The sequence below is a fragment of the Fistularia commersonii genome, chromosome 10 (assembly GCF_037954325.1).
Source record: "Fistularia commersonii isolate RoL2024-O1a breed Wild chromosome 10, RoL_Fcom_v1.0, whole genome shotgun sequence".
Lineage (NCBI taxonomy): Eukaryota > Metazoa > Chordata > Actinopteri > Syngnathiformes > Fistulariidae > Fistularia > Fistularia commersonii.
The window spans coordinates 14,860,983-14,877,000 of record NC_141293.1 but is presented as its reverse complement, the minus strand read 5'-3'; the positions used below and the strand labels follow the sequence as shown (position 1 = coordinate 14,877,000).

At 55.0% G+C, this 16,018-nt stretch overlaps 4 protein-coding genes across 4 annotated transcripts; 2 read left to right on the top strand and 2 right to left on the bottom strand.

The window, feature by feature from the left end:
- Nucleotides 1–111: 111 nt before the first annotated feature.
- LOC147230539 (uncharacterized) lies at nucleotides 112–3,862 on the bottom strand. The gene is made up of 4 exons (XM_086153985.1): nucleotides 3,757–3,862; nucleotides 1,995–2,110; nucleotides 1,821–1,907; nucleotides 112–1,742 (listed from the first exon to the last, which is right to left on the bottom strand). Exons 2-4 carry the CDS (start codon nucleotides 2,104–2,106, stop codon nucleotides 238–240), a joined length of 1,704 nt encoding a protein of 567 aa, XP_086010111.1. The 5' UTR covers nucleotides 2,107–2,110; nucleotides 3,757–3,862; the 3' UTR covers nucleotides 112–237.
- Nucleotides 3,863–4,215: 353 nt separating this feature from the next.
- Nucleotides 4,216–7,951, top strand: crdhl (cone RDH-like). Its single transcript, XM_086153974.1, has 7 exons — nucleotides 4,216–4,357; nucleotides 4,818–4,952; nucleotides 5,084–5,275; nucleotides 5,402–5,563; nucleotides 5,663–5,782; nucleotides 7,170–7,374; nucleotides 7,688–7,951. Exons 1-7 carry the CDS (start codon nucleotides 4,246–4,248, stop codon nucleotides 7,803–7,805), a joined length of 1,044 nt encoding a protein of 347 aa, XP_086010100.1. The 5' UTR covers nucleotides 4,216–4,245; the 3' UTR covers nucleotides 7,806–7,951.
- Nucleotides 7,952–8,943: 992 nt separating this feature from the next.
- Nucleotides 8,944–13,056, top strand: plekho1b (pleckstrin homology domain containing O1b). Its single transcript, XM_086153975.1, has 6 exons — nucleotides 8,944–9,186; nucleotides 9,614–9,748; nucleotides 11,216–11,344; nucleotides 11,571–11,675; nucleotides 12,060–12,158; nucleotides 12,230–13,056. Exons 1-6 carry the CDS (start codon nucleotides 9,160–9,162, stop codon nucleotides 12,773–12,775), a joined length of 1,041 nt encoding a protein of 346 aa, XP_086010101.1. The 5' UTR covers nucleotides 8,944–9,159; the 3' UTR covers nucleotides 12,776–13,056.
- Nucleotides 13,057–13,138: 82 nt separating this feature from the next.
- On the bottom strand, nucleotides 13,139–15,840 carry LOC147230536 (acidic leucine-rich nuclear phosphoprotein 32 family member D-like). Its single transcript, XM_086153976.1, has 7 exons — nucleotides 15,658–15,840; nucleotides 14,611–14,760; nucleotides 14,409–14,531; nucleotides 14,070–14,229; nucleotides 13,806–13,921; nucleotides 13,678–13,741; nucleotides 13,139–13,607 (listed from the first exon to the last, which is right to left on the bottom strand). The coding sequence occupies exons 1-7, from the start codon at nucleotides 15,709–15,711 to the stop codon at nucleotides 13,534–13,536; spliced, it is 741 nt and encodes a 246-aa protein (XP_086010102.1). The 5' UTR covers nucleotides 15,712–15,840; the 3' UTR covers nucleotides 13,139–13,533.
- Nucleotides 15,841–16,018: the final 178 nt, after the last annotated feature.

Here is a 16,018-nt window from a genome sequence, read left to right as displayed (position 1 = left end):
TCACAGAGAGACTGACCCAGCCTCCGCCGCAGGACTACGGAACCGCAGGGGGGGTCAGCGGGATGCAGAGCTCTGGTTCGGATGGACTGGAACACAACCGAATCTCCCGACTAACAAAATAGAAAAAGTTTTATTTCAATGCCTCGACATGGCTGTGCAAGAACCACACTGTCCGCCGCTGCGCACGCCGCCATCATGCACGCCGCCACCATGCACGCCGCCACCATGCACACCTTCTCAGTGCCGTGTGTGGAAGGTGGCGAAGCAGTTGCGTCCGGTCTGCAGGCACAAGAAGACGTTGCATGTCATGCAGCGCACACGGGATTTCCCGCCGCAGCCCTTCTCCCTGCAGCGCATGGGGTTCCTCAGGTTGACCATCTCGGGCAGGTGAGCGGCAGCGGCCGTGCGGACGGAGATGTGGGGCACTGGCGTGAAGCGGTGGGCCCGGTCCCCCCGCGGGAAGGGTTCTGTGTCCTCCAGGAAGCACCGCACCTTGGAGTCCTGCTGGGCCAGGAAGGCCTGGGCCACCGACATGCGGAACTCCAGGAATTGCATGGCGTCGCCCCCAGCGGTCCCAGAGTCTGCGTTGTCACGGCGATACAGCAGCCAGCTGTTGGCGAGGGCCAGGTCGGTGAAGTGCATCAGCAGCCTGACCGTCCACTTCTTGGTGTGGAAGTTCAGACGGTAAAAGCCTGCCGTCCTGTCCACAGGGCGGACCGCCTCCCCGGCGTTCCCAGCGGCGTCCCCGGCCGGCTCCGCCCCCGCCGGCACCCCGCCACACCGTCTCCCGGTCGTACGCACCCTCCCGCCACATGCTGGCGCCGGTGGCGTGGGCCTTCTCACGCCCGTCCATAGCGTCTGGGTCCCGGCAAAGAAGCGGTCACAGTAGATCCTGGTCCCGGGGAGCAGTGTCCTGGCCAGACGCTCCAGGACCAGGGCTCCCAGACCCAGCCCCGCCGACGCCTGCACCTGGGAGCTCAGGGCCTCGGTTCCCTGGTAGAGCTCGAAATCCAGCACAAGCCCGTCGGCCGAGGTCAGGACAAAGTTCTTCATGCCAAGCGGGTCATGCCGAGGCCCGGGACAGACCCCCGCAAAGGGGATGGACTGCTCATCGATGGAGACGCAGCCGGGCCGGTCCTGAACCAGGCAGCCCCGGAGGACCCGCTCCACGAAGGGACGCATCCTCCAGAAGCGGTCCGTCCTCCTGGTCTCCTCGGAGACGTCCCGGTCCACCACCACCTTGAGGTGCTTCCTCAGCTTGAAGAAGCGGTCGCGGGTGATTCTGTCGCTGATGGCGGGGATGCGAAAGGAACTGGACCAGAACATTCGGGTCTGAGGGTAAGGCACGCAGGACATCAGGATGGACGCCCCCAGGAAACGGAAGACTTCGTCCACAGAGGTGCGGAGGATGGCGGGGCCGCTGGCGTTGGTGCAGCTGGCGATGTGGGCCATCAGCTCGGCGTCCAGGTACTGGTCCATGTAGTCTGACGGCCGCCAGGCACCGCGGCGCCGCTCCGCCTCAAACAGGTCTGAGGGAAGCAGCGCCGGCGCCCAACAGTCGCCACCGCCGGGAAGGGCTCGACCATGCCGCTGCTTCCTCCCGGAGGGTTTCTGCACGTGCTCAGCCGCCTCGTCGCCGCTGGACTGGTTGGACACCGGCGAGTCGAGGGGCGGGATGCAGCCCGAGGCTCCGCCCACCATGGACATCAGCAGCCTCTCCGCTCCCGACAGGGACACTGGCCCTGAACGCACCACAGACACCACCTGTCTCTACAGTTTCATCCTTCACACACACACATAATCCCCTCCCCCTCACTTACCATGTCTCTCTTCGGCGATGCCTCCAGGCTCGTCCACATCCACGCTGGTGTCCGACTCCTCTCCATCCACATCGCAGCGACTAAGAACTGAACCAGACGGATGTCCGTGAAGCACTAGGACCAAACTGTCCCGCTGAAGTTGTGTGTGTGTGTTTACGTGTGTGTGTGTGTCACCTGGGTCACATTTATCCAGGAGGTCCATTGGGTCTTCCTCCACACTGTTGTCCACTTGCTGCCAAGGCTCCAGCTCCTCCTCCTCACACTCCAGGAACAACACTGTATCCATGTTGCTATGGAAACCAGAGGTAGCAGTGTAATGTCATGACCACCATTTCACCCCGCCACACAAACACACCTATAGACCACAGGGTGCTTCAAAGTTTCCGCCCTCTGCTGACATCTGCTGGCCTGATGACACCGAGCAGCCTGAGGGACACATGAGAGAACCCAGGAGAACCCTATGGAACACTGTGAAACACTAATCAATAGATCAATACCAAATCATTTGGTACCGGTCTGCAAAGAAAATCTTTCTCGGTTCAAATTATAGTTTTTTTCATTTGACGTTCCGATTTATTTTGGAAGAACGACTATTTCCGCCTTTGCCTTACTGCCGCACTTCCCGTAATTTCCGGACTATAAGCCGCTAACTTTTCTCACACGTTTCGAACACTGCGGCTTAAACAATGATGAGGCTAATTTATGGATTTTTGGGGGGCTAACAAGCTTCATGCCTTTAAACCATTTAGCCTTGTCACATCAGACCAATGAAATTACCATGAAATTCATAGGCCGTTCAATTACGACACTTAAGAATACAACTGTAATGGTTTTGGGCACAGGAGGAAGGCAAAGATAGTAATCAGCTGGAGTAGGACAAAGCGGGGATAGAAAATGGATGGATTGGTAGACTTTTCCTTGTGTTATTTATTATTAATCCTTTTCATCAGGTGTGTTTCAGGCATTGTATGGGAAAAAAGGCATTTCCAGTACATGTGGATGCTACCTGTATGTATTTAATTGAAAGTTAAAAAATGTTTCTGTGTAACATCTTTCTGTGCAAATATTTCATGTTACATCACAGGTACCTGTGGCTTATAGACAAGAGTGGTCTAAATATCTACAAATATATCTATTTTTGTATTTTTAGCCAGTGCAGCTGATAAGTGTAATTGTTGTATGCCAATTAAATACTGTGAGCTACCAAAAGTTTTTATTATTTGAACTCCCACGCCTCGAACTGTTCCGTGGAAACATTTTCACGCAAAACAACAGTCCCTGGTACAAATAAGGTCAGGGCTCACTGCTATAGAATGATAGGGAACACTATAGAATGCTACAGAACACTATGAAATAAATATAATAACAAATTAAACAACAGAAACATGGAAAACTCACAGTGTGTGTGTGTGTGTGTGTGTGTGTGTGTGTGTGTGTGTGTGTGTGTGTGTGTGGTGACCATGAGGCTCACTGAGAGGTCCAGGTTCACCTGCTGCTGCTTTGTCTGCGGGGTTTCTTTGGGGAGCACTTGTCAAAACCTTCTTGTTGGGGAAACCAAGAAGGTTTTGACAAGAATTCTGCTTCTGCTTTCCCTGATTCTGATGTCACGCCATTTGTTTCTCACACACACACACACACACACACACACACACACACACACACACACACACACACACACACACACACACACACACACTCTCTCTCTGAGCATTGACAGTCACCTCAGTGTTTAAACAGCTTTTGCAAAGTGTCCTTCTTCCCCCTCTGTCACCGGAGCGCGGACTCCTGAGGTGGCGGCATGTAAACAAACCCGCGCTGCTGTCACCGCCCCTCCGGCGGCTGTCGGGACGTGACCCCCAGCGAGCGCTCCCTCCTGCGGGCCTCCGTCCCTACAGTCCGGTCCGGTCCGGTCCGTTCCGTTCCGGTTCGGGCTTACCTGCGGCTAGGACCGCCGACGGGGGCGCCGGGAAAAATGCGGGTCGGCACGGCTTTCCTCCGGCGCGCTCCGGTTAGACAGGCGGCGGAGAGGCTGTGGGGCGGGACTTCCGGTTCCCGTCGGTTTTGGTGCCTTTGATTGGTTCGGTTGCAACAGTGGGATGGCGTCATTTCCGGTATGTCGACGATTGGCCCGCGTCCGGAGTCGGCGCAGCTGCAGGGAAACGGAGGCGGCGAAGGGGGGTTGTGACGTCACACTAAATTGTGTGACGTCCTCCTCGTGCGCGCGCACGGAGGTCAGCACTCGTGTCGCGAGCGGAGACTTTTATTTTGAAAGCGCCCGTGTCCTTTAACCTGAAGCTCCTGACAAAACTGCCCGGAAGTTCTGGATAATCCCCTGTAATCCGGTGTAATCCGGCCACGCCCACCGTCCCGCACCCCATCCCGTCACGGCTCGGCTCGGATCCCGCACTCGGTCCGGAGCGGCGGGATGGGAGGCTTCCAGGCGCGGCCGTGGAGCGGCGGGGGGCCGCGGGCGGAGGAACGCGGCGGAGGGGGGGGGCTGCTCTGCGCCTGCGCACTGCTGGGGGCCGCGGTGATCTGTGAGCTGACCGTGACGTCACTGATCTACTTCCGGTGCCTCTCCTCTAGTCCGAGGATGCTTTCTCACTTCCTTCCTACTCCCCATTTCTCAACCTATTTCCTGTTTCCTTCATTCTTTCCTCCTTAGTTTCCTACCTTCATGTCTTCTTCCCGTTTCCTGTCTTCCTTCCTTTGTATTTCCTTCATACATGTCTTTTCTCCCTTTTTCCTACCTTACTATATTCTCCTGTCCTTCCTATCTTATTCCTGTCTCCTTCCCTCCTTTCTTCCTATTTCCCTCCTGTCTCCTCTGCGTGGTGTGCAGTGTTTCTTTCGCTGTAAAAGTTGCGATTGTGATAAATGCTAATGAGTCAAAATCATGTTGCCATGGATATGCTGTGGCGTTGTGGAAGGACGGGGCCATGGGTCGTGGTTGCCGGGGTAACACTTGAAAGGGTTAAGGCGCCCCCTGGTGTGCAGGTGTGGCGGCGCTGCGGCGGTGGATCGCAGGCGGAGTGTGTCGCTGCCCGGAGCGTCTGGACGGGAAGACGGTTCTGGTGACGGGTGCAAACACGGGCATCGGCAAGGAGACCAGCCGCGAGCTGGCGCGGAGAGGTCAGCGCACGCACACAAACAAACACACCAGAGGTCAGAGGTGGTGGTGACGGGCTGAAAGCCACTGAGCCGATTAGCTGGGTGAAGTAAAGCCCTCGGGCACAGATCCCCCCATCATCCCCTCCCCCCAGGCGCCCGGGTGGTGATGGCGTGCCGGGACCTGAGGCGGGCGGAGCAGGCGGCCGAGGATGTGCGGCGCTCCACCGGAAATGGAAACGTGGTGGTCAGACACCTGGACCTGGCCTCACTCTACTCTGTCAGACAGTTTGCCAAGGACTTCCGGGACAGCGAGGACCGTCTGGATGTCCTGGTCAACAATGCAGGTCGTCCCCGCCGCACGTCTCACTGACACCTGTCTCTTTGCCACCACTTGTCCTCCTTCCACCCGCCTGTCTTCCTGCCACTGGCCTGTCTCCATACCAGGCGTCTGTCTCTCTCCCTGTCTCCAGGTGTGATGATGTGCCCAAAATGGCTGACGGAGGACGGCTTTGAGATGCAGCTGGCCGTCAATCACCTGGGCCACTTCCTGCTGACCAATCTGCTCCTGCCCAAGCTGAGAAGCTCCGCCCCCAGCCGCGTCATCACCGTGTCGTCCATCGCACACCGCGGAGGTCAGATCCCCCACCCCCACCTGTCTGTGTGCTGTCGGTCTGACCAACAGCTGCCTCTGAGTGTGTGTGTGTGTGTGTGTGTGTGTGTGGTGTCCACAGGTCGCCTGGACCTAGACGACCTGTCCTTCAGCCGCCGGCCCTACAGCCCTCTAGAGGCCTACAGGCAGAGCAAGCTGGCCAACGTCCTCTTCTGCAGGGAGCTGGAGCACAGGCTCAGGGGTGGGGCACAAACACACACACATGCATATGCTGCTTATTCATGTACAGGATACACAAACATATGTGCATTCATACACCCATACACCCACACACACATATGCGCACACGGACCGACACACACACACACTTGCTGTTCAATCGTGCCCTCCGGGCAATCAGAGCTCAGCTGCAGAAGCAGGAACTGAACAAATGATCGGGGAGGCAACCTTTGCAATGATGACTAAGGTGAGACATTAAATAGGTAGAGTAACGGCTGACTCGACAACTGTCACGATTTACGTTTGTCTGGTCGAAATGACACAGCAACACAACCTGTAACCAACGGGTGGAGAGATGAACACAAAGATGTTCCTTCTAGCTACATAAGCATCAAGGTAGGTACATCTGAGATTGTCCATGAGTGAAATGATCTACAATGACCATTCATCCATAGAAGAATTATCAATTTACCCTCAGATATCTTTGAATATAAATAGAAGCCTGCTTGGCCATCATAGCATGAACATCCACCTTTCTAAGTTCAATAACTTTCATGAGAAAAAGCACATGCATGACACAGACTTTTAATTCCGAACACATTATTTCAGTCCTGTGCGGTGAAAAATTCAAGGATATGAAAAGTGTTAAACAGCATAAAGAAGATAAGAAAATTTAACTCAAAAACATGTTGTCATTGATGACAAATGGTTTACAAAGTACAAGTTCTCTCTGCTTATCCTTGATGCTGTTGCTGTTGTTATCTCTGCTGTCTGTTTGTGGATGTTTTTTCTTTTGCTATTTTCTAATTCATATCTATTTACACTTATAATGGTTGCACTGCTGTGACAAAAGAATTTCCCCTGTGGGGATCAATAAAGTTTATCTTATCATAAGTACCTCATCAGATGGAAATACAGTATGAGTATCTAGTTCCTGTAACCTGCATAGGGGGACCATCTACGTGTAGGCTGTGGCTAAATGTGGCAATGGTATGATTCCCCTAAAAAACAAACAAGCTGCTGGTGTGTACAGGAGTTGATATGAATGAAAATAAAGAGTACAATACTCAGATTACACAGAGCACAAACAATCTGCATTTGCAGAAACAAACAAATAAATCACAGTATTCTCTGTAAACACAGCAACCAGGCTAATGGTACAGATTGCATGATCGGCAAGAACTTTTACAACAGTATAAAGATTTTGTGCAACTTAAATATCTTTAAAGTGCAAAGGAGAGTGCATACATTTAACAGGGGATTATAAATAGCAATAGCAATGGGCAAAGATGGTTATTGTAAAAACGAATACGAGCAAAAGATCTAACAGATGACCTAAAAAAAACATTTGAAAGATGAACACCCATTAAAACTATGAACTGATCCTATGTGTGTGTGTGTGCGCACAGGCTCGGGCGTGTCCACTTTCTGCCTCCACCCCGGGGTGATCCGGACCGAGCTGGGCCGTCACGTCCAGGGGTGCTTCCCTCTGCTGGGCCTGCTGCTGCAGCTACCCTCCCTGCTGCTGATGAAGACGCCCCTCCAGGGGGCCCAGACCTCCATCTACTGTGCCGTGGCCCCCGGCCTGGAGCACCTGTCCGGCCACTACTTCAGGTGGGCAGAGCCACTGACACACATCCTCCCTCAGGTTAAGGGAGGGAGAAGAGAAAGTCAGTCACAGCCCAAACACCTGGACCCGCCCCCTTACCCAGAGCCCCGCCCCCTAACATCTGACCCCGCCCCTTATCCCCTGAGCTCCACCCACTGGGATGGATTGATGATGGATGGATGGATGGATGGATGGATGGATGGATGGATGGATGGATGATGCCCTCCTATCCACCTGATATTTGCGCTTAGGGAAATGTTCTGTCCACTGAATCAGAGGGTACCACTAACAGGAAGTGACCTCACTGTGTGTCTGCAGTGACTGCAAGGAGAAGGAAGTGGCGCCGGAGGGGCGGGACGACCAGCTCGCCAAGAGACTGTGGGAGGAGAGCGCACGATTGGTCGGGCTGGAGGAAGGGGAGGGGGCTCATGACTGACAGCCAGGACAGACCAATCAGATGGCTTCTGTGATAACATCATCCCAGGAAACTTCAACTGTTACTGTACAACAGCTATTAAGTGGTGACCTTTGACCTGCAGCTGTCACATGACTGTCACTTGACCAATTAAAAATCCACTTCCGGTTCTCTGGAGTGTCCTTCATGCCTCCTTCCATGTGCCAATTCTTTCCTTCATGGCTCTTTCTATGGCTACTTTGTGTCTCCTACCATGGTTGCTTCCACGTTTCCTTTGTGTCTCCTTCCATGCTTCCTTCATTCCTCCTTACATGTTTCCTTTGTGTCTCCCTCCATGGTTCATTTGTGTCTCCTTCAATGGTTCATTTGTGTCTCCTTCCATGATTCGTTTATGTTTCCTTCCATGTCTCTTTGGGTCTCCTTCCATGGTTCCTTCATTCTTCCTCACAGGTTTCCTTTGTGTCTCCTTCTATGTTTCTTTGCATCTCCTTCCATGGTTCCTTTGTGTCTCCTTCCATTGTTCCTTGGTGTCTCCTTCCATGTTTCCTATATTTCTCCATCCATCTTTTATTCATCCCGCCTTCCATGGTTCCTTTGTGTCTCCTTCCATGTGTCCTTTGTGTCTCCTTTCATGTTTCCTTGTGTCTCCTTTCCTGTTTCCTTCATGTTTCCTTTGTGTCTCCTTTCCTTTTTCCTTCATGTTTTCTTTATGTCTCCTTTGTGTCTCCTTCCACATTTCCTTTGTGTCTCCTTCCACGTTTCCTTTGTGTCTCCTTCCATGGTTTCTTTGTTTGACCAGCGTCCTGTCCACCAGTATTCCAGTAATAATGGGGTTCTAGGGATGGGGGGGCAGGGGCTGGCAGAGGCGGTGTTCTGATCAGGGGTCAGTTTCCTCAAAGTGGGTCAGAGACTGAGCTGATCTGCGGATTAACACACACACACACACACTCATTTAACTGTTGGAAAAAACAGAACAACAGATTAAGACAGCTGATCCATATCCAACACGCTTGTATGTGCGTGTGTGTCTGCGTCTAACCCGTCAATTCCTGCTGAACCCGCGGCCCCGAGACTTTTCCCGGACCACGAAAAGCAGTCCCGGACGCGAAGGTCCCGGACCCGGTTCCGCCAGGGGGCGCTGCGGGGCTGCCGGGGAGCCGCTGAGCCAGCGGGGGGAGGGGGGGGGGGGGTAACCGGACACCGGGCGCTCCCCGGTCAGAGCGCATTGGGAGCCCGGCGGAGGAGCAGCGGAGCCTCAGCGGCGGAGCAGCGGCCGAGCGCCGGACTCCCGCTCACACCGGACCCGCGGCTCAACCACCGGACCGGACGGAGGTCCCGGGAACTGACGAGACGCGTCGGTGTTACCGCCGCCGGGATGAAAAAGAACGGGTCCGGGAAGCGGGTGAGTGCCGAGACCGGGACCGGACCGGTTCGTGACGTCAAAGCTCGAGGAACAAAAGCCGGATGGATTAGTTTCAGCTTTTCTTTCGGAGCCCGCGAGCCGCGAGCCGCGAGCTGCTCCACTTCCGCTTTCAAAATAAGAGCACGCGCGGGGCGGAAGCACCGGAAACGGTGGACGCTCGAGCTCGGAAAGTAAAAGACGCACCGGGAAACCACTTCCGGTAGCCCGGCGGTCTCCCGTGAACGCGGCACCGGTGCTGCGTTCAGGTTCCCCTGTTTCAATAGGAACATTTCTGAGTGTGAGTGTATGTATCAGTGTATTGGTGTGACTATTCGTGTGTGTATGTATGTATAAGTATTAGTATTTCATGTATTGTAGTATGAGTACTAGTCCTTCTGCTTTGACCACTTCCTGTTTCATGTCTCAGGGCTTCCAGGACGCGGCGCCGCCCGACAGGGTGGGCTGGATCAGAAAGTTCTGTGGGCGAGGGATCTTCAGAGAGATCTGGAAGAACCGCTTTGTGGTCCTTAGAGGAGATCACCTGATGGTCTGCGAGAAGGAGGTGAGTCCAGACAGAGGCACTAGCTTCCTCCAGGTTTAGCCTCTGTGCAAATGTAATAGTTTCCACAACATGAAGTCATTCTGCAGTGCTAACAGTTCTCCCCTGCCTTTATTCTCTGTGCTAAGGTATCAGGTTCTCCCCTGCCTTTGGTTTTAATGCTAAGCTAGGCCCGCAGGTTGTGCCCCTTGTCGTGATTGTGCCCCTTCACAGTTTCCCACTCCTCTAGTCCTCAAGTCATGCGAAGTGCTTCGACATGGCTTTTGTCTTTGTCAAGCTAGGCTAACATCTTCCACCTGTAGGTTTTGTCCTAAGCTAACGGTTACCCCCAGCATTAAGTCTTTATGAACTATGCTAATAGTTTGCTCCACCTATATCCTCTGCACAAAGCTAGCAGTGTCCTGCCGTTTTAGTCTTTGCGCGAAGCAAACAGTTTGCCACTACCTTCAGTCTTTATGCTAAGCTAAGCTAAAAGTTCACCCTACATGAACACCTCCTGATGTCACAGCACCACCATAGAGATTGCAGAGTTCAGTACTGGTGGAGGTCCCTGAATGCAGCACAGCCCGAGGAGCATGGAGCTCCATTGTGCTCTACCCCTCCGGGTGACTGCGTCCTCTGACCTTTGACCTCCTGCTGCAGACGGGGTGTTTGGGTTACAGACGATGAAACTCATGTTCTCGCACGGTGCCAGGGCGCAACTTCTGTCCTGCTCGGCTTGAGTTGAGCCACATGACCCTTTGGCAGTCATGTTTGTGAGGTCATCGTTCCATCTGCTCAGCTGCTGGGGCGGTGGGAGCTCCACTTCCTGTCACCTGACCACTTGCTGGCATTCTACCCAATCACAACGGCCATCACTAATCAATAATCAATCAATAACCTCTCAGTTCACGGTCACAGGGCTCTGCAGAGTTCCTTATGTAACTGCACATGTTGTATTGATTGCTGATCGGTAAAGCACAGTGCCAGGGGCAGTTCTCACAGACACACACACAAATATAGATACCCACATGCACAGGCACAAGCAAAGGCACACACTAATTCCCAACAAAAACAAACACACACACACACACACACACACACACACACACACAGTCTCTATCAGCAAGTGTCTCAGTTTAAAGCTGTTGAATAATGGATGGTTGTTTCCATGGAGATTAATGAGCTGAAATTAACCTCTTTGTGTGTGTGTGTGTGTGTGTGTGCACCTAGTGTCTCTTGACGGGGCAGCAGGGTAGAAACTGAGCCCTCCAAGCTGAGGAGGTGGTGGAGCAATTGTGCTTCTCGAACTGTTGTTGTCCTACCTGAACTCCTTACACTAAGACGCTTTATTTTGGAGAAGCCCCAGACTTCCTGTTAGCCTAGCTTAGCATGAAGTCAGTAGACTGCCTCTGTGCCGCTTGCCTAAATGCCCAAGTGGGTCAGTGAAGTATGTGTGTGTCCCCCACTGATGACCTTTGACCCCTGCAGGGCCGGGAGGCAGCACCCGACCAGGTGCTGGACTTGTGTGACTTCCACAGCTGTGACGAGCTCAGGAAGAACAAGAGCCGCAGCAAGAAGAACCACAGCAAATTCAGACTGCAGCCCTGCAGCAGCTCGGTGGGACACACACAGACACACACATAACAGACATGCACACAGACATACGAAAATACAGAAATATTGTTATTCACGTGATCATACATGACAAAAACATCACCTCATTTCGGCAATTACACACCCAGACAGAGTATTTATTCCTTATTGATGAATATATATATTTATATACTGACACCTATATATGTGTGTGTGTGTGTGTACGCGTGCATGTGCGTACGCGCTTCAGGCTCCTGACCTGGTCTTCCTGGCTGTCAGTCCAGAGGACAAGGAGTCCTGGATCCACATCCTGAATGCAGCAATCAGCCGGGCCAAGAACCGTGTTCTTGATGAGGTAAGGATGACCTCTTATCCCTGATCCTGGAATGGATTCACACCAGAGTATCTGGACCAGGAAGGAGTCACAACTCCAGACACATCACATCCAAGACATCACACTCCCATTAGCCATTCCCATGTGGTCAGTGTGTGTGTGTGCACGTGAGTGCGCTGTGCGACAGAATGGGGCGGCTGTTTTTCCACCAATCAATCCTGTGATCAATGCGAACAACGAACATTTTCCATCCTGGAACCCAGTTTTGTTTTTCCTTCTACCTCCTCTGAACACACACACACACACACAACCACACACAGACACAGGGTGCTGGTAGCCCCGCCCCCTGCTTGTCTGTGATTGACACGTTGCCCCTCTATTTCCTGGGGTTGCTGTTGTCTCCAGGTGACGGTGGTGGACACCCAGCTGAGTCACATGACCCGGCACCGGGCCCGGATCCCCCATTGCCGCAGGCCGCCGACCCGGGGCCACCTGCTGGCTGTGGTAGGCCCCCCTCCCCTCTGAGCCATCAGGTGTTCCAGGTGGCACCTTCACCGACTCTCTCATTCCTCCAGGCCTCTGCCTCGTCATCGGACGGTACCCTGATCCTGGACCTGATCCGGGAGGAGGACGCCTCGTCTGCGGGGACCTCCAAACCGGACCGGGACCTGGATCTCCTGGTACCAGATTGTCCCAGATCCCGGACCGAGGGCACCATCTTTGAGGGGATGGCGGGCGCCGGCGTGAAGTCGCGGAGTCTTCCTCGTGAGGTGGCAACCATCACTCCAATGGCGGTGGAGAAGAACCGCTGCGTCTCCATGGACGAGATCCATGCAAAAACCCGGGCGGCAGCAGTGGCCCACCCACCGGCCCGGTCACCGGGGGCCCCGCCACCTATTGAGCGGCTGCAAGAGCTGATTGGACAGAAGCTGGAGGAGACGCAGCGCCTCCTCCTGGAGGCAAAACAGGACTTGGACCTGCTGGAGCATGGAGACAAAGTCCAGAGACTCCTGAAGGAGGCCACGGCCACCTGGGGGCAGGCACGCCTGGTACTGGACCAGGTCCAGGAGCTCAGGGCCTTGTACCGCCTACTGGACCCCACCAACACCCACAGGGCTTGATCGGGAGGACGGGGCCTTGCGGAGAGGGCCGGGCCTCGGCCAGAACTACTGGAGGGCGTGATGGGTGAACTGGGTGTGCTGTAGGGGGCGGGGCCTGAACTGGGCATACTGGAGGGGGCGGGGCCTAGCACCCTCTGCCCCTGCTGTCAATCAGAGGCTGGACCCAACGCTGATTGGATGCTGGTGAAACCAATGATCGAACGATCCTGTTTGATCCGGATTCACCCCCAGCTGTCAGTCACTGTAGAGCCCAGAGTTCTGGAAATAAACGTGAAATACTTCGCTTCTGAGTCTAGTTTCAAATCAGACCAGGGTAGAAGAACACATCAAGATGCACGCACGCGCACACACACACACACACACTTCTGAGTTGGTTTTTTTTTATTCAAAAACACGCTGGTGACATCATCATTTTCATCACACGAGAACACAAGAATAAAAAAATAAAATTAAGTCAGAGGAAGATTGAAAGCTACGGAGACCAGACCAGTTCTCTGTCCAGACCAGAACCAGAACCCAGACCAGTAGTGGGGGTGGGGCTAAGAGGGCTTGGAGGAGGGGGGGGGGGGGGCGACCAGCAGAACTCTGATCAACAATTCGCCCATCGATAGTCAGGAAGCGGCGAGTGGTTCCAGGAGGCGGGGCTTCAACCTCGACGGCCAATAGAAAGCAGGGACTGGTGCTCAGCAGCGCCCCCTGCTGGTCCGGATGGGGATTACTGACCAGAGTCCCGGGCAGAGGAACGCCAGGGACAGCGGCTACTCGTCGTCCTCTTCGTCACCCTCGTCCTCGGCCTCTCTCTTCCTCTTCTCGCCACGGACACCGTCCTCGTCTGCGGGACACCGGAGGCTTTGATTGACGCACTCCGGTTCGGAAGGAAGAGCGCACTCACAGAGACTCACCTCCGTCCTCCTCCTCTTCCTCGTCCTCCTCCTCCTCCACGTAGTCGCCGTCATCCTCCTCGTCCTGACAAAGAGCGTCCGGTCATTTGGTGTTGGAGACCCTGCAGGCGCTGCACACGAGCACTCACCTGGATGCCCTCCTTCATTAGGTAGGACAGGCCCACCTCCTCCCCCTCGGAGCCCTCCTCGTCTTCATCCTCGTCCTCGTCGTCCTCATCTCCGTGGGGACCGGCCTCGTCTTCGTCTGAGAGCACAGGAAGGACCGGCAGCAGTGAGGGATACGTCAAGCGTGTCCGGACACTGGCGACCGTCCTGCTCAGCTCCGATCACGAGGTGTGCTTTCCACGGCAGGAGGTCACACCTGTATGTGTGTGTGTGAGTGTGCGTTATACCGTCTTCGGCCTCGGAGTCGGGCACCTCGTTGTCGTCCTGGTCAAAGCCGTCTAGGAAGGTGAGCTGAGGCAGCAGCTGGAACACACCGTCCCGGTAGTCGTCCAGCGCTGTGACCTCACAGCTGTACAGGTCCAGGCTCTTCAGGCTCTTCAGACTTTGCTGCAAGCGTGCATGCACACACACACACTTTACTCTGTTATATCATAAACGTGTGTCTTTTCTTAGGTTGATTCATGCTCTGGCTGATGGTTCAAATCCATCTTCACACACACAAAGCATGCTGGCAGTGGTCTGGATGCAGAGGCCTGTGCAGGGTGCAAAGAGGGGGCGGGGCTTACCAGAGGCTGGATGGCGCTCAGCTCCTTGATCTTGTTGCCACTCAGGTTGATGTAGGTCAGGTTGGGACATTTCTCGGCAAGAGAGTCCAAACCCCCAGAGATGGTGTTGTCGCTCACCTCCAGCTTCACATGCACACACACACAAATGTTTGACATGCGTGTGATCACCCCGCTGCGATGCATAGAGGGAAGGCTCACCTACCTTGCGTAGCTTGGGCAGCGAGGGCATCTTGGCGAGCGAGTTTAGGCCCACGTTCACCATGCTGAGGACCTCCAGCTGCACATACTCGTCCGTCAGGCCCTCCATCTCGCCGTCTGCCGAGCGGCAGTTTTCCACCACCAGCTCCACCACCTGTGTGACGTCACCATGGTAACACACGTCAGAACATACCCAGCTCAGGCATCAGGATCCCGGGTCACCGCGGTGAAGCCCCAAGCCACTAGATGGCGCGGACACGCCTCCTGACAGTCACGGCTGAACAAATGAGGCGGAGGCAGACGCCTCCCGGCACTGTGACGTTATCAGCACCGACGTTGTTTGACGTTACCGGGCGACCAGGTGTCAGCCACGGTGCGGGCTCACACTGGAAAAAGTTGGTCCCGGAAGTAGGGGTTCGGTAAAAAACTACATCATCAGCTTCCGGTCCAAGGCCGACTTACAACTCGGTACCGGAAGCGCGCCTCGTCTCCGAATCCGACATGGGCGTGACGTCACGCCTTCAACTCTGACGTCGCTCTCCGTTCACAGGGTTACATCCGGGGACTCCGGTCGCGGCTGAGCGCGCTCATCCGACCCCGTCCGGTTCTTGCCCCGTCTCCGGTCCATGCGGGCTGGCGGGAGCAGCTACCGGACAGCGGGGGAAAAACCCCGACACCTGTTTACGGGGCTCGGACGAAGTCCTGGACCGGAACCGACAAGGGCGGCGAGTCCGCGGGAGTCCGTTCCCGGTCCCGTCGCGTTTTAGTGCCGTGACAGATTCGAGTGAAACACCCGCGACGGTAAAACAGCAAGGCGGTGAATGAAGTCCGGCAGGCGCGGGAAGACGACCCGCGCACCAGGCTTGGGGGGACCGGGGCGGCGGGCGGAGACGTTACCGATAGATCCCGCCGGCTGCTCGGTCGCCAACCGCCTTCCCGCCCCGGCTCGCCCGGACGGCGGTTCGTCGGAGCCCGCGCCTCCTCCATGTTGGCGCGGCTCTCCGGGTCAAAATGTCGGCTGTTGGAAGGCTCGGCGCCCTGGACTGCTCACCTCGGCGGGGCTCCGGCTTCGCAGCTCCAGGCTGACTCGCTTCTTCATCTCCATGTCGGAACGGACGCAGGGGGACAAAGGCGGCAGAGAGCGGGGGAAGAAAGGGCGACGCCTCGCAGCTGCTCGGTCAGATGGACGCTTGGCGAAGACTAAACCGCCATTTTCGCTCGGCTCCAACCTCCCCTGACAGGCCACGCCCCCTTCCGCCCCATTTTTATACCGCCAGGTTGAGCCCCGCCGGTGATTCGTGGAGCGAGGAGTCAGTCATTAAGTCCCGCCTTAAGCCACGCAGTTCTCTCTGCAATTGGCTAGAGTTATAACGCCCTGACATCCTCATATCCAATCGGAAGCCGTTTCTCGA

Excerpts from the sequence above, each read along its gene's own strand:
- crdhl (XM_086153974.1), top strand. The coding sequence starts at position 4,246 with ATGGGAGGCTTCCAGGCGCGGCCGTGGAGCGGCGGGGGGCCGCGGGCG. Across the intron at positions 5,276-5,401 it reads TGTCCTGGTCAACAATGCAG|GTGTGATGATGTGCCCAAAA; the intron begins GTCGTCCCCGCC and ends CCCTGTCTCCAG. Across the intron at positions 5,564-5,662 it reads GTCCATCGCACACCGCGGAG|GTCGCCTGGACCTAGACGAC; the intron begins GTCAGATCCCCC and ends TGGTGTCCACAG.
- LOC147230536 (XM_086153976.1), bottom strand. The coding sequence starts at position 15,711 with ATGGAGATGAAGAAGCGAGTCAGCCTGGAGCTGCGAAGCCGGAGCCCC. Across the intron at positions 14,761-15,657 it reads GAAGCCGGAGCCCCGCCGAG|GTGGTGGAGCTGGTGGTGGA; the intron begins GTGAGCAGTCCA and ends GACGTCACACAG. Across the intron at positions 13,742-13,805 it reads TAATGAAGGAGGGCATCCAG|GACGAGGAGGATGACGGCGA; the intron begins GTGAGTGCTCGT and ends GCTCTTTGTCAG.
- plekho1b (XM_086153975.1), top strand. The coding sequence starts at position 9,160 with ATGAAAAAGAACGGGTCCGGGAAGCGG. Across the intron at positions 11,345-11,570 it reads TGCAGCCCTGCAGCAGCTCG|GCTCCTGACCTGGTCTTCCT; the intron begins GTGGGACACACA and ends TACGCGCTTCAG. Across the intron at positions 12,159-12,229 it reads GGGGCCACCTGCTGGCTGTG|GCCTCTGCCTCGTCATCGGA; the intron begins GTAGGCCCCCCT and ends TCATTCCTCCAG.
- LOC147230539 (XM_086153985.1), bottom strand. The coding sequence starts at position 2,106 with ATGGATACAGTGTTGTTCCTGGAGTGTGAGGAGGAGGAGCTGGAGCCT. Across the intron at positions 1,908-1,994 it reads CCTGGATAAATGTGACCCAG|TTCTTAGTCGCTGCGATGTG; the intron begins GTGACACACACA and ends CGTCTGGTTCAG. Across the intron at positions 1,743-1,820 it reads CATCGCCGAAGAGAGACATG|GGCCAGTGTCCCTGTCGGGA; the intron begins GTAAGTGAGGGG and ends TGGTGCGTTCAG.